Below are 16,517 nucleotides of genomic sequence, written 5' to 3'. Positions count from 1 at the left end.
AATAAGAATACATTTTTGTCAATTAAATATGTCTGAGTTGGTTATAAAAACAGCAACAGAGTGGCATAAGAATATAGCATGGGTTAAAAACATAATGGTTAAAACAATAAACCAGAGCCCTGGGTGTGAATCCTTACTAATGGCAGAAAATGTTCAAATATTGAAGAAAGACATGATCCCTCACATTGAAAAAACACCTTGAGTGCCATGCAGAATAAATAAGAACAAAACCATATCTAGACACATTTTGGTAAAACTGCATACTACCAAAGAGCAGCTATTAAGAGCTAAAGATAAAATTTTAAGAAAATAGATCACCTACAAAGAAATGACAATGGACTGAAAGCAGATGCCAGAAAAAAATGGCACATCATCAAAGCACTAAGAGAAAATAGCCCAAAATGTAGAATTATATGCCTAGATAAGTTAATAGGCAAAAGACATGGGAGTATCGGAAAATTATGAGAAGAAAAATTTTGAAAAGGAGACTTGTTTTGCTTTGCAACAACCATTGATTCTAACCTTATTAAAATAATTGAAAAAGTTAAGGAAGTAACATTTAGTAAGTAAATGACAGTGAAAAAAGTATGACAATGGAATTAGAATAAGAATTTAGTATGAATTTATAAATTATGCTAAATAAATTTAAGGATATTTAAAAATTGTTAAAAAAAAACAAAATTCGGATTGGAATGTACATTACCAGGTGCTTGGCAATTCAGACATTATTTTAATGGGGTTGTTTAGTTCCCTGTTTCTAGAGTGAAAACACGTGGAAAATACATGGAGCTGACCATCGGATTAACCACGCTGGTAAACAGTTACTTTTATATATCTTGAGGGTTTTATGCTGCTCTTCTGCTTACGTAGAGAGAGGTTACACAAAAACTAGTTTGCCTAGAAGCCTCCCTTTCCACTAAAAAAAAATTCAACTTCTTAAGTATCTTTTCAGGAACTAAATGTAGAGAATGCTGACATTTAGAGTAAACACTTTATCACGGAGGGAGAACCCATTTGATAATGCCAACATCTGGCTTCCCTGTTGTACGTCACAGAATGTTCTGTCTCTGATGGAGTTTGCAATCTGAAGACACAGTTGAAGGAGGGAGACACTTGATGACAAAGGGGTCTTTTTCTTGATAGAAAACAACTAGAAACAACCAGATATCCAATTGTAATTGCTTCTCTTCGGGAGAATGTGAAATTATGTCATGTTTACATTATGAAGTATTGAGATGAGGATTGGAAAAAAAGTTGATGAAAAATTTTACTCAATCTCAAATATCAACCTTTACCATAATTCATCCAGATGCTTTTGTCTTTTTCCAAATGTTATAGCTCTTGCCGTCTGAATTCAGTTAGTCCTTAGCAATTATAGAATTTTCAATAATTTCAATGTAATAGATATTTAAGTATTAACTACTAATGATATAAATATTTGAAACAGCAACAAAAATTAATCCTTTTTACTTACTACCAACTTGGGCCATATTTGAACTAGTGACTTAGAGGTAACCTAAATAGTCTCATAAAATCCTTTCCAAACACTTGAGTGTTCATGTGCCCAAGATACACATTTGATAGTTTTCATTTGGTGTAGTTGTGTTAGTTGAACTTAACATTTCCCCAGATTCCTTTAAAGTTGAAGAGTTTAGGGAGGGAACAGTTTGGAATATGAACTCCCAACCCTGTATTGAATGATGTAATGTAATTAAAACTACCCTCAAAAGAAATTAGATTGAGTAGGTTTCACTACAAATGAGTGAAAACACGGATCTACTTTATGAAAATAAATGAAAATTTGCAACCTTAATTCCTTTTTTATGACAAGCTGCCAGTAATGAAACATAAGATTACATTTAATAATTTTACTCATTACTTATAGAGCAAAATCTTACTTTGCAGTAAAAAGCTATTACTGTTTAGATACCACTGACATTCATTTATGAAACTGATCATTTCAGCCAGTCAACTGTGAGAATGAATGTAGGTTTTAAAACATTTATGCAGTGGTTAGTCAATTTAATGTACATTAGGCACTAAGAGGATCAGAAGGCATCACATTTCTAACTCTAATCAGTCATGAAAGTATTTATGGTTCAGAAAAATTGAAATGATATCAATGTTCCTTATTATTTTAATTCATAAAATAGAAAAACAGTTACAGTATAAATGAACTCACACACTGTGTCTTGATTACTTCTGCTCCTATGAGAACTCATTGAATTCTCTTTTCCCTTTAAAGAACTCTCCCTTTTGTTCTTAAACTGTTGTTAGAGTCACAGTTGTACTCGGTATCTATGATTTTTTTCTTCTCAAGAATCTTAAATTGTATTCAACTTCAGTACATTTATCTGCAGCTATGCGTCACCACAATGTTTGACCCTTCCACGTAAAATTCAAAGGACACTGATTATGCAGAGGTGGTGTTGGAGAGCAGGATCACTCTGTAGAGGAGAGAATGCTGCTTAGCTGGATGGGTGGCTGGAGCATGAACAGGGTTTTCTTGCTGGTTTCTGCCCTTACCACAGTCCAAACTTCCCTGAGGGTGGAAAGACCATATAATGTATCATCTAAGCCAAGATGATTTTGAGACTGAAAGTGGACATTAGTAATAGCTGGAAAAACAGAAGGAAACCAGGACTGTCCCGGGCAAATCTAATGTATGGCTATCCTTCCTAAATGGAGCAGTTAACTTTATTTTATTTTATTTTATTTTTTTTAAACTGCTTTAGCTTTTTATTTAATTTGGGAAAAATTTTAAATACATAATAGAGAAAAATATAACAAATGCATGCATACTTTCCAACCAAAATGAACAAATGTTAACATTTTGGGAGCAGTTAACTTTAGAGTAGTGCTTATTGCTGGTCCTTATCATTGCTGATACGGATTTGTCATTCTGAATGCTCATCTTGGATTTTTAAAATTATTTTGTCGCACCATAAATATTCGACAGGCTGCTTTAAGCAGGAAACTCTGGGTGCTAAGTACAATGCAAATAAGTAGGGGACCTGCTTTGTCCCAATGGTTTAAAGTCTAAGAGGTTAAACTCGGAAGAAGTAAAAGACACTAGCAATAAAAACTAGGTGTTAAATGAGTGGTAGAGACCATTTGCTTTTGGGCTTCAAAGTGGAGGGTGAAATCGGTATAGGTTGTCTGGCCTGGGAAGTGCCCAGAAAGATGCTGGAGCTTATACAGGTCCTTGACGTAGGTAGGATTCAGATACACGGAGAAGGAAGCAGAGAGGTTATTTTAGGAGAAGAGAATGATATGGAGGAGAATGAATCATGTTCATAGGGCAGTAAATCAATTAAGCTGATTTGTGGATTGGAGTGGGAGGAGGAGATATTATGAAAAAATTTGGGGTCAAATTCTATGGACTTATCAAAGGATAGAAGAAGGAGTTTGAACTTGATCCTGTTAGGAAATGGAGTCCTACTGAATGTTTGGGGACAAGTCAATGATATAAAGAAAGGTGAATTTTAGAAGGAATCATTTGGCAGTACTGTGCTGGGTTAATTGGAGGTTGAAGAGAAGAGAAACTAAAGAAAAGAAACCACCAGTTAGAGTGGTTACCTGGTGTGGGTATAAGGTATAGCAGTAGAAATGCAAGGAAAGGAAGCACCATGAAGTAGAAAGGACGACAGAACTTGTTGATTGATTGGATTTGGGAAACCTTAGAGTGGTCTGAAGGAGAAAATCAGAAAATTCCAGAGGGAGCTGATTTGGGAGGCAAGACCCCAAGCTTCATCTCAGACATATTGAGTTGCAAGTGATGCATGGATAATTCAAGTGAATATGTTTAGCCATCAATTGGAGACAGATCTGAACAGCAAAGCAATATACTTCTTCTGTGCATTATTTGAAACGTGTACTTTCCAACAACTGTTCATTCTTCCAAACAGTTCTGCAAATTATTATTAAACCATAATCAAAACTCTACATTGGTGAAAGAAACTGGGAAGCGTACTATGACTAATACTCATACAGAATTTAGTGAACTTAGATTCTAGTCCTGTCTCTGCCTTAAACTATGATGCCTAAGGTAAGTCACCTTCCTTCTCACTGTATCTGGACTAGTTTCCTCATCTGGACAATGAAGGGATTATACCACAATCTCTTCTAGCTCCAAAGTGCCTTGATTCTGTAAGGGAGAGAGTGGCTGTCATAGTCATGCTTTTTATGGTCCTGCTAATTTGGAACATGATACCAGTATTAGTTTTCTATTGCTGCTGTAACAAATTGCCATAAATGTGGTGTCTTAACAACGAAAATTTATTATCTTACAGGTTAGTAGGTCAGAAGTCCAACATGAGTCTTCCTAGCTGAAATCAAGGTGTCAGCGTGGCTGCATTCCTTTCTGGAGGCTCTAGGGGAGAATCTGTTTTCTTGCTCTTCCCAGCTTTTACAGGCTACCCACATTCATTGGCTCATCGTCCCTTCCTCCATCCTCAAAGCCAGCGTTGGCAGATCTAGTCCTTCTCACATCACATCCCTTGGACCTCTCTTCTGCCTCTCTCTTCCACTTTTAATGATCCTTGTAATGAAATTAGGTCCATGTGGATAAGCTAGCCCATCTCAAGATCCTTAACTTAGTCACACCTGCAAAGTCCCTTTTGCCATGTAAGTAATATACATATTTACAGGTTCCAGGGATTAGGATATGGACATCTTTGAGAGGCCACTATCCTACCTACCATGATACCTTTTCCCAAGAAAACAGGAAACCATCTTACTCTTTTTTCCTATTCTTTGTGCTTCATGTAATATTGAAACCTTATCCAAAGCTTTACTTGATACTGTGTGATATAAATATATATTTTGATAATTTTTGATTTCTCAAAGTTTAAAATATGGCAGTGATTGTCACCAAGCCATTTGTTGAGTGATTTTAAAAACAAGTCTCTCAATTCTACCATTAAACAAATATAGAACTTAGTAAACATGCATATTTAAACTTAAAGTGCAAAACTACTTTTCCCTAAAATAGGAAGAGGATATAATCATATGTTTATTTGCCTTAGGAAATAATGCATTTCACTGTAAATAGTAAAGAGGGAAAAATTAGACTTTAGTATAGCACTTTACATTTTAAAGCTTTTTGCTAAAAAGATATACTTTGAAAATGAAAGCATGTCTAATCATAGACCAACTCCTTTTCCTCTTTTTTGACTTTGGCTTGACAAAAAGGATCTTTCAATGTTTCAGTTTCTGTCTGTAAACGACGACCAAAGCAGTAATTATCTTTGACAGAGTTGTGAGGTTTTGTTAATTGAGGTTTGTGGAGAGATGTCCTCTATAAGCGGGTGTGTCATTATTCCTTTGTTACATGCTCATTCAAAAGCACATATGTCATACTGATAGAAACTATTGTGATGATGCCACAAATGGAAATAGAAATTTAAATGGACATCAAAAGGTAAGATATTGGAGACTTTCTTTTTTCATACAAACGTTACTGAGTCCAATGACTCTAGATGGAAAAGTTTGTTGTTGAGTTCATTTTTCTCAGTAAAATTTCCGGGAAACAATTCATAGCTCTGAGAAATATTATATCAGAAATAGTAGTTATTAAGCTAGAGAGTAATCACAAGCAAGGTTCCATATTCAATACAAAACTGATAATGGTCTTTGGTAAAATAAGCTCCTAAAAAGCTAAACAAAGCATTTTATTCTAATTAACTAAAAAATAATACCCCCAAGAAGGGAAAAGAGGGCCACAGATGCTTTGCATTCTTGCCTGCAACAAGAGCCAACCCAAACTCTGCCCATATAGTTTCTTAATGACACAAGGGAAATGGTAAAACCACAGTGGAAATAGAAAATACCTTTAATAGTTTCTAGTGTAAACTTTTCACCTCGTGGAGAAACTGGACAAAGCAAACTGGGTAACTGTATGGCCCCAATTGTTCCTTGTTTGTGTTTGTCTTTTTTCTGTAACATTCTCCTCTTGGTTCACGGCTCTACTCTTTCTCCTAGTTTCTTAAACAGGAGCTGATTGAAGTGTGTGTAGCATGGTTTATTTTGATAGCCTTTTAGTTCTAGATGAGAAATGTTAACAGTAGTAGGCAGGAATATAGCTGGTTGGATGAGAGGGCTGTCTACTATATGGAAATGGAAAAGACCTCATTTAGTTTTTGACTTTTGTCACTACTTCTTCAAGCACAATTTCAACACTTAGCCTCTATAATCCAATTAATAAATATGATCTCATATAGAGTAGATTTAAAATACTATACATAATGTGTCTATCATTAGAAAACCACTTATGAATACTTTTTACCCCTGGACTAATGCATTTATTGTTGATGTCCCATGATTCAACATTTTATGGTCTGTTTATTGTTTATACTGTATTGTTTCCCCAATACAATATGCACATTCTTGAATTTCTGCGCTCATAGTTCACCATTTCTGAATGTCCTTTCGTGTCCTCTTCAGGCAGCCACATCCTAGTCATCTTTCAAAACCCAGCTCACCATTTTCTTTTATTGTGAAATCTTGCTTAATATGTAGCCTATGGTGGTGTCTCCCTTCTCTGCACTCATATAGAACCTATCATTGGGTTGAGCCTTATGTTTCTAGTTATTTTTTGTGTTTGTGTCTTAACTTTCCAACTAGATGCTAAAAAGATTCTTAGAGGCAGGGGTTGTTTGTTTTGTATCTTTGCATCTTTGGCGTTTTTGCCTAAGGTGGTGTAGGTTTTAGGTTGCTTGTAATTTGTCAGAACTCTTGGTTGCAAGTTAAAGAAAACTAACTCACACACTAACTCAAGTAGTGAAGAAAGCCCAGGGATGAGTCTGGCTGAATATTTAGCCATGTTGGATCAGGTACCCAAATTTATCATCAGAAATCTGTCCTTCCCTATGTATTGTCTCTGCTTTCCTTTGTCTTAGTTTTGCTCTCAGGTAGGAGCTCCCTAACTTGTGCCCTCTGGCAGTAAAGAGAGAGCTTCCCTCTGCCAGTAGATCCAGGGAAAGCTCTGGGACTGATGCTTATTGGCTTTATTGGACTGTCTTGGGTCATGTCCTGGGCCTGAGTTATGTGGCTACGTCTTGAGCCAGCAAGTGGGATCAGTTGCCCTCTCCTTCCCATTGCATATGCACTGAAATCAGAGAAGAGGTGGTTCCCCAAAGGTAAAGATGGGCTTTTGTGCCAGCAGAATGGGAAATGGATGCTGGGCAGGCAAAAACGACATGCCCAGTGGAGGTTTCAGTAAATGTTTGCTGATTGATCAACTTCCTCTTAGGAAAGAAGTCATATTTGTAGAGATTCTGTACCATTTTCCACCTGCATCCAAAATATTTTATCATTAGAATAGTGTTGTGTATCCTCTGAGCACTTATTAGTCACTGTTGGAGGTGGATGTGAAGGTGATAATAACGTATGATTTTGGCTCCCCATTGATTTATCACCAGGGTTGGAAGGCTGTTATTCTCTCAAGGATGGATTAATAACTGTGCTTAGATGCTTGAACCTTTAAATGGGCCCTCAAAGTTCTTTTGTGGAAGAGTGAAGAAAACAGTAATGAAATCTCTCACTGTGGATTGTGATGGTGATGGCCCAATGTGTTCATGGTAAAACTAAGCGGCATTATCAACCAATTAAATTTCTGGTTGTGTGACTCTGTTTTGGATTCTCTCACTGAGAGCTGTGTTGACTTCAGAATTTGTTTATAAAGCATATAAATGGTAAGCTTTTGAGGTTGCCATTATTTCCCACATTAGTGGTCAGGACACGTACACTAAATTGGCTAACAGGGTTTTTGACTGCCCATTTTGTGCATTGAGAAGTAAGATCAAAGATATTTGAAGTACAAAAACTCAAGTCATGTATTGAACAATTTGCCTGAAACCCAGCCAGTGAAGATCTTAATGAACATTGTAGACAGTGAACAAAGAGTACTAGGAGATAAATTTCCTTGGGAAATGGATGCTGGACAGGCAAAGCCAAGATGTCCACTGGGGAGTCCAATAAATGTCTGCTGATTGATCAACTTAACATCCTTGTAGGCCAGAAGTCAGATTTGTGTGGATTCTACACCGTTTTTTTACCTTCATCCCAAACACTTTATGGCTAGACAATATGATAATATGTTTGGATAAAAGCCTAGATAATAATATTTTATCGTTTGAATTTTGTTTAGTGTTGAGTATACCTTTCTTAGCTAGTTAGGTTTGTTTATTTGTGTGTGGGAAAAGATCAAATCATGCATAAATAGAATAATGTATCCTTTAGAAATCAATGTTCTGGAATCTTTGATAAAGCTAATATTTATTTTATTCAAAAATATTTATTGAGCACTGCCTTAATTTTATTTTTAATCTTTACTTTTTAGAACTGGAAGATAAGCAGAAATCTACACTGGTACCTCTTCGAATATTAATTTGTTCTTACAAATGTTTTAATCAGCGTGGCCCTAACCTCTTTGGAATTGCTCAAGTGTAGAGTAGGTGAGAGGCTCATTTAGAGCCTCATACGACTTGTCCTGTCAGCTCTGCACACAGTCAAATTACGCCCTACTTATAATACCATGCTGTGTTTCTTCTGTTTATCAATACATTAAGCAAAGGACGAAAAATAATTTAATTGTAAAGATCCCAATTTAAGCCCTACAATCTACCTTCAGATTATTTGGACTCTAGGTGTGCTGTTTCTTCTTTGACTTAAAAACAAAATAAAAAATGGAAAAATAAAGATCTGTGTGGCAAGTGAGTGTTATTCTTTCCTGTCTTTTATGACCACCACCCTCCTTTTCTAGTATTAAGAGACTTTGATGGGGACAAGATTTACTTTATGAATTTTTGTAGTCGAAAGAGAATCACTTTTTAGTGATTTGCTAGTGACTCACTTTAGTGATTTGCTAAGACAGTTGTATGATTTCAGTTGTAACATGTAAGAGGCACTAACATCTTATTGTCTAAGATAAAACCTTCATTCCACTTAAAAATGGGTAGAAGATTGGAAACCCAGGCCTGGTCACTCCTAACATCACTTTGTTCCTGCTTTTAAGGTTTTAATTTTTTTGTTTCCCACAAGAGAAACTGACAGAAGCCAGGGCAGTAGTGTTGAAATGAGAATTTGGCTCATTTTCTCTGAAGGACAGCAGAAAAGTAGGGAAAGAAGTTATGAAAATATATGGTATAGTTTGCATAGACCAGTGGTTTTTGGAAGTGTGGTTCTGTCCAGCAGCATTCACATTGCTAGAGAACTTGTTAGAAATGCACATTATCTGGCCCCACCCCAGACCTTCTGAATCAGCAGCTGGGGAAGTGCGGCCCAGCAATTTGTGTTTTAACAAATCTTCCAGGTGATTTCGAAGCACACTTTCATTTGAGAACCACAGGGCTAGACTAAGACAAATTTGCCGTGGGTTCAGAAAAGCAAGAAATTTAATCATTTTATATTTAAACCCCACTAGAAATATATTTATTCATGTAACTGTTTGGTGGTCCTTCTGGTGGAAAGCTGAGTGGATTTTTGTCTTCCGTATTTTTTATTATCATGTTACTTTCTTTACTAGGCCTTTTGTTGGTTCACTTCAGGACATGCTCCTTTATGCGTCAGAGTTGCCTCTGGCATACCTGGGCAGCTAAATCAGTGGAGCACAGCTGAGAGGCCCTCAATTCCACAGAGTACAGGAGTCAGGCCCCACGGAGAGATGGGGCCTCAAGGTAACTTTCTCAAGGCTCCATTAACCAAGAATGCATTTTAAACAAAATAAAAAACAAAGTACAAATGAAAGTCAAAAGAGCTCATTAAAAACAAGTTACAGAAATAAACTGTGTGTTTATTGAGGGAAAACTGCTCAGAAAGTTGATTTTGATTAGGGAAATATTTCTATACAAACTGTGCTGTTGAAAAGAAGGTCTTGTTTACCATTTTAATCCCATGACCTCAGCCACAATTTATGTGCCATCTTGTTTCTGGGGAGAAAATTCTATCCATTCATTCATCTATTTATTCAACAAATATTTCAGGTACCCTTGAAGCTCAGGTGACATGAAAAGAGAATCTTGACTCTTTACCTCCACCTTTTCACCCCACTCTCTTCATATCTCAAGGTGCTGAGACCTGGTTTCTGCCCCACTATTCCAAAACTGGTCTTTCGGAAGTCATCAGTGACTTTGTACCAATCCACCTGCTCCTCATCTGGTTGGTCTTCCCTGCAAGTTTGGGCTCGATTGACCATTTTCTACCTCTTGGAACTATATGCCTTAGGTTCGTTCCTTATTTCTCTGATAGCCTATTCCCCATATCTTTAACTGAATTCTCTTCTGTACCTTCTTTCAAAAACAAGTGATTCTATGAGATTCTCTACTCAATCCCATTTTCTTCTTTCTTAGCCCTTTTTCTTTACCTGAAGGAACTCATCTACTCCCACCAGTTTTATTTAGCATCATTTATCACATCTGGGTGGGTAGCTCCTAAATCTCTTCTTTTTTTGGTGGTCTTTCTTCATTTATAACACGTTTCCAAGCTCCTCAATTTCAACATATCTAAAATAGGACAGATTCTCTTTTTCACAAATTGTTGTTTTCTCATCTATTCATGTATTATACAAATATTTATTGAGGGGCTGCTATCTGCTAGGCACTGTTCTCTGTTCTAAGGATATGGCAATGAACAAAACTGACAGGGCCTCTGCTCTCAGAAAGCTTACATTCTAATGGGGCAAGGGAGGCAAACAAGAAAAAAATAGACAAATAATATGGTGATATGTACTTTGAAGAGAAGTAAAATAGGATTCAGGAGATGGAGAATGATGGGAATACTTTTTATTTAGGGTGGTCTGGGCCTGAGAAGGTAATATTTGATCAGAGATCTGAAGCAAGTGAGAGAATGAGCTCTACGGATATAATGAATATGGATGTAATGAATAGGAATCAGTTGAGTGTTTACCAAAAGCTCACGAAGATGTTAGAAAGTACCAAATAACTGAACCTGTGCTAAAGAAAAATCATGACCCCGAGGTCAGGAAATTTAGTGTTGCTGAATGCGTGGTCATGCATGAAGTGTCACCATGGGAACCAGACTGGCGAAGGATGCATCTGCTTCTGCGCTGTGGGGGGCCCCCATGTTCCGAATCATTGGTTAATTAAATCAGAAATTTAATTAATCTTACTCCACATATACGTGGGTTTGTGTGTACATGTGAGTTTGTGGTCTCTTTTTGCCAATCTGTAATCCATCTGAAACACTTGTTGGAACCTGAAACATATTTTCTAACAATTACAACCAACCTTTATTCAGGTGAAACTGAAGCAACTGAAACATTAACTTTTTGTGAATTACTTGGATTCAATGTTTTTCATTTTTTGTCTCTTCTGTGGGTACTTTCTGAAATTTTTGTTGTTCACTCGCAATTGCCTCAGAAGGACATAAGAGTAAAAAAAACTCAAGTCTTTTACTTGTTATAAACTCTTATGATCTGTGTTGTGGGGAAGTAGTTTCAAACAGAATATATATTATTTTAGGATTATTAATGAATTTTATTTGTCCTCCGTTACTAATTTCTTCCCAGTCATTAATTCTGTTAATGAATTTTCATATGTCCCCAGTTACTATGAATAATTCAAGCATAAGCTCTGGTTATTTACATTTGTGTATCTCCTTTGTCTACACAATCCAAGATGGATTTTCTTCATTTAATTACTCAATATTTCTAACAACTTTTCAGAATGGTGTTAGTTGAATCCATTGGGTAAGGAAACAATAGATCTAGCTAAAGTACTGATGTTATTTTTTTATAATCAAAGCAATAAGCCATTAAAGATATTTGGTTTTTTTGACCTTTATGTTAAAAAACATTGTTTTCTTTACACTAACATATTTATTAATGGAGATTACTGAGAAAGTTTTAAATGAAGGTAAATTTAATTTTTTTCACCTGAAAAAGCTTCTAAAAACTCCAGAATAATACTTGGAACTCTCGTTGGCATTTCTTCATAAAGTCTCTCTTTGCATGTTCCTTGTGTAGGTTATTCTCCGGACTACAGCTGTGAGAAAATAAATGGCTGGAAGTCACTTGCACGTGCTAAAGAATTGTTTTGCTTCTTGGCTCAGAGAAGGTCCCTGGGCCGCTTAGTCTGCAAACCCACTGCCGGCACTTTGGGAGCCTTCTGCAGGCCACAGGGCTCCACATGAGTAGAGGTTTCTGATGTGCGGTTCAGAAGGGACTTTGAGACTCCTAGACCAGTCACGGCACACCAGGATTAATGAGGGGACTTTTAAATAATCCTCATCGTGCTACAGCGGGTGCCCTGAGGGCCAGAGCAGTCACCTGAGGTGGAAGGGAGTCCAGGACACGTGTCTTGTTTCTAGGTACAGGATTGAAGTGAGGGAAGATGGCTAATAAGGCAACACTATAAGCACAAGGGTCGGTGGTGGGTGAGTGGGCTACAAAAGCTGAAAGAGCAAGGCTGCTTTAGCAGGTGGGATGGGGAAAACAAAGGATCTACAATCTCATCAAGTCAGGCAATCCAAGGGCAGCTGAACGATTTGGCACAATCAAGGGCAAGTGTTTGGGCCTCGAGAGGTGAGGGGACCAGTCAGCATGAGCACAACCTCAAGGTGAGGGAACCAGTCAGTATTAAGCTCGGATCACAGCTCGCAGGCAGATAGCATGGGGCAGGCACTGGGCAGGGTGGGGTCTTCACAAGGGCCATCACATGGGAAATCTCTGCCTATTATTCCCTCAAATAAGTTGATAAAAATTTGGAGAGAGAAAAAAGGTGAGTGTATTGGAGGATGGGGAAGCTGGATGCAGGGGGAAAAGGATCATAAATAGCCACCACTCTCCTAGTAAAATTAGAAAAAGCTTCAGTCAGCTGAATTATAGCCAAAGCCTTTGATTTCTTTCCAGTGTAAATTGGGGGTTACATGTGCTTTATTATCTTTCCAAATAGAAGACAAAAAAGGGCGTTTAAAATGTTTTAAAACTTACCGTTTAAAATGTCTCAGTCAAAACTCACACATCTATGGACAGCTAATCTTTGACAAAGGAGCCAAGAACATACAATGGAGAAAGGAAAGTCTCTTCAACAAATGGTGTTGGGAAAACTGGGCAGCCACATGCAAAAAAATGAAAGTAGACTATTACCTTACACCATACACAAAAATTAACTCAAAATGGATTAAAGACTTGAATTAAGACCTGAAATTATGAAACTTCTAGAAGAAAACATAGGCAGTATGCTCTTCGACATCGGTCTTAGCAACATATTTTCAAGCACCATGTCTGACCGGGCAAGAGAAACAATAGAAAAAATAAACAAATGGGACTACATCCAACTAAAAAGCTTCTGCACAGCAAAGGAAACTATCAACAAAATGAAAAGACAACCTAACAATTGGGAGAAGATATTTGCAAACCATATACCTGATAAGGGGTTAATCTCCAAAATATGTAAAGAACTCACGCATCTCAACAACAAAAAACCTAACAACCCAATTAAAAATTGGGCAAAAGACATGAACAGATATTTCTCCAAAGAAGATATACAGCTGACCAACAGGCACATGAAAAGATGTCCAACATCATTAACTATCAGGGAAACGCAAATCAAAACTACAATGAGATATCACCTCATGCCCGTCAGAATGGCTATAATTAACAAGGCAGGAAACAACATGTGTTGGAGAGGATGTGGAGAGAAGGGAACTCTCATACACTGCTGGTGGGAATGCAAACTGGTGCAGCCACTATGGAAAACAGTATGGAGATTCCTCAAAAAATTAAGGATAGAACTACCATATGATCCAGCTATTCCACTGCTGGGTGTTTATCCAAAGAACGTGAAAACACCAATGCGTAAAGATACATGCACCCCTGTGTTCATTGCAGCGTTATTCACAATAGCCAAGACTTGGAAGCAACCTAAGTGCCCATCAAGGGACGAATGGATAAAGAAGCTGTGGTATATATACACAACGGAATACTACTCAGCCTTAAGAAACGATGAAATCCAGCCATTTGTGACAACATGGATAGACATTGAGGGTATTATGCAAAGTGAAATAAGTCAGAGGGAGAAGGTCAAATACCATATGATCTCACTCATTAAGTAGTAGATAATAACAACAATAAGCAAACACATAGAGACAGAGATTGGATTGGTGGCTACCAGAGAGGAAGGGGGGAGGGAGGAGGGTGAAAGGGATGATTAGGCACATGTGTGTGGTGATGGACTGTAATTAGTATTTGGGTGGTGAACATGAGAACATGATGTAATCCATGCAGAAATAGAAGTATAATGATGTACACCTGAAATTTATGCAATGTTATAAACCAATGTTACTACAATAAACAAACAAATAAATAAAATGTCTCAGTCAAATAAGTAATATTGGCTTGAAAGAAAAAAGTACTTCGGAGAATAAAATATCCACATTCCACTGAAAGATTTCTATTTTATGTTTATAATACAACAAATATTTCTTGATACTTCTGGTAGGGAAGATATTCTCTAAACCCAGGAATGGACAAGGACTTAGAGACCTTATATCCTCTTGCCATCTGATTTTTTATATATTTTGAAGTTTCAGACATCAGTGTATTTCCCTTCTAATATTTCAGCATGCATGTCGCTAACTAGAGTTCAATACTTGTTTCTCTTTTTTTCCTTCTGAGGTAAAATTTACATGCACATGTTTACATGCACAAATTTACATGACTTCTGCAAATGCATTCACAAACACTTATCAAGATATTACGAATATCCCAAGATATTTTCTCATGTCCCTTCTCCCTAGGATTTCCAGATTTCACAAATAAAAATGCAGAACACCCAGTTAAATTTGAATTTCAGGAAAACAATGAATACATTTTTGGTGTAATAATGTCTCAAATGTTGCATAGGATACACTTATGGTAAAAAAAAGTTCTTTGTTTATCTGAAATTCAAATTTAACTGGGAACCCTGTTTTTTATCTGGCAACCCTACTTTCTAGTAAATTCCTGCCTCATCCCCCAGCGGCAACCATTGTTCTGATTTTTTCCACCATAGATTTTGCCTGTTTTAGAATTTCATGTAAAAGGAATTGTACAATATGTATGCTTTTCTATAGGGCTTTATTCATTCATCACAAAGGTTTTGAGCCTCTTCCATATTGTTTATATATGTCATGAGTGTGTTCCTTTTTATTGCTGAATAGTATTCCTCAATAGAAGTGTAATACTGTTTGTTCATCCATTCTCCTCCTTGGGCTTTTTCCAGTTTCTCTCTATTATGAATAAGCTGCTATGAACCAGAGCATGCTTAGAAACATTCAATGGCTGCCAGTTAAGTTCTAGACAAAGTCCAAACTCCTTAACATGCCTCACAGGCACTGTGTAATTTAGCTTTTCTTACCTCTTCCCTGGTCTCACCTCTTGCCACTCTCTCGTAGGCTCCCTCCTCCCCAGCCATCTTCCTTTCAGTGCCTGACGCTTCCATGCTTCTCCCACCTTGTGCCTTTTATATACAGTTCCCTTCAATTGGAACACTGTTTCTTCCTGCTGGTGGTCTCACATTTTGCTCATGCTCCTCTACTTACCACAGTGTGACTGCAGGCAAGTTTGCTGACCTCTCCGGGCCTCTATCTGTAACCTTTCTGTGGCGTTCCTTTCTCAGGGGGTGATTATGAGAATCAACTTAACATATGGAAAGCACTTAGCCTGGCACCACTGTAAGTGTCCTGTCAATGTTTGTAATCCATCTTGTGGAGGACCTTGAATTTCTAGAAACTTATGCTTTATGGATACTGCATACTAAAGAACAGGGAATGATGGAAGGTAATAGCAGCAGAGTGGAAGGTGAATTAAGGAGGAACAAGCAAGCCAGAGGGAAAAAGACTAGATTGGAGTTTATAGTAATAGTCCACGTGAGTACACTCAATGGGAGTTGAGTTAATGGCAGTAGGAATTGAAAATGGGAGATAGATTCAGAAGATCTTTGTTTTAGAGACAGAACCAACTGACTGAATGTCAAAGAGCAAAGGAGAAGGTGGAGACGCAGATATCTCGGAGCCCTCTGTCCCGGATATCTGTAACAATGTTGGTGCCAAGTAGCAAGATAAGGACTTCAGGGAGAGGGACTGGATTTGGTAAAAAATGAGTTTGATTTTAGACATGATAAATTAAGCATGCTAACTGGACCTTAGTGAAAACATCCACCAGGCCATTGGAAAGGAAAATATAATCAAAGGCGTGGATTCTGATCAGGAGTGAATTATATCCTTGTATCGTCTGAGGACTGTGTTTTCAAGGAAACGAAAAGGTGATGCTTTTATTGTTGTCCTCCAAGTCTAAGTCCTCTTTTAGACTCACCTTGGATGGGACTCTAACAAGTAAACAGCTCTGTTCCTGCCACATTACGGTCTCGGGTAACAGTGATGGCAGGACATGTGGAGGAAGCTCTGTTAAGGGAAGAGGGCTCAAGGCACACAGGAGGAGCCTGTTTGAAGGTCAGAGGCAGCACCGTTTGAAGGGAACCACTTAATAAGCTCTGGCCGTGCCTGTGATGAAATGCCTT

General features: G+C 37.5%; 1 protein-coding gene across 1 annotated transcript in view; it reads left to right on the top strand.

Moving 5' to 3' along the window:
* The window catches only part of LRRC69 (leucine rich repeat containing 69), a 92,074-nt gene extending 83,264 nt beyond the window's left edge, over window positions 1-8,810 (top strand). The window contains 2 exon segments of the mRNA XM_014788045.2: window positions 8,342-8,363; window positions 8,366-8,810. Of these exon segments, the coding sequence (XP_014643531.2) occupies window positions 8,342-8,363; window positions 8,366-8,451 (108 nt within the window). The 3' untranslated portion in view covers window positions 8,452-8,810.
* Window positions 8,811-16,517: the final 7,707 nt, after the last annotated feature.

This window comes from Ceratotherium simum, chromosome 23 (assembly GCF_057802395.1).
Source record: "Ceratotherium simum simum isolate JZ-2026a chromosome 23, ASM5780239v1, whole genome shotgun sequence".
Taxonomy (NCBI): domain Eukaryota; kingdom Metazoa; phylum Chordata; class Mammalia; order Perissodactyla; family Rhinocerotidae; genus Ceratotherium; species Ceratotherium simum.
The sequence above is the reverse complement of the archived record's forward strand: the minus strand, read 5'-3'. Positions and strand labels throughout refer to the sequence as shown.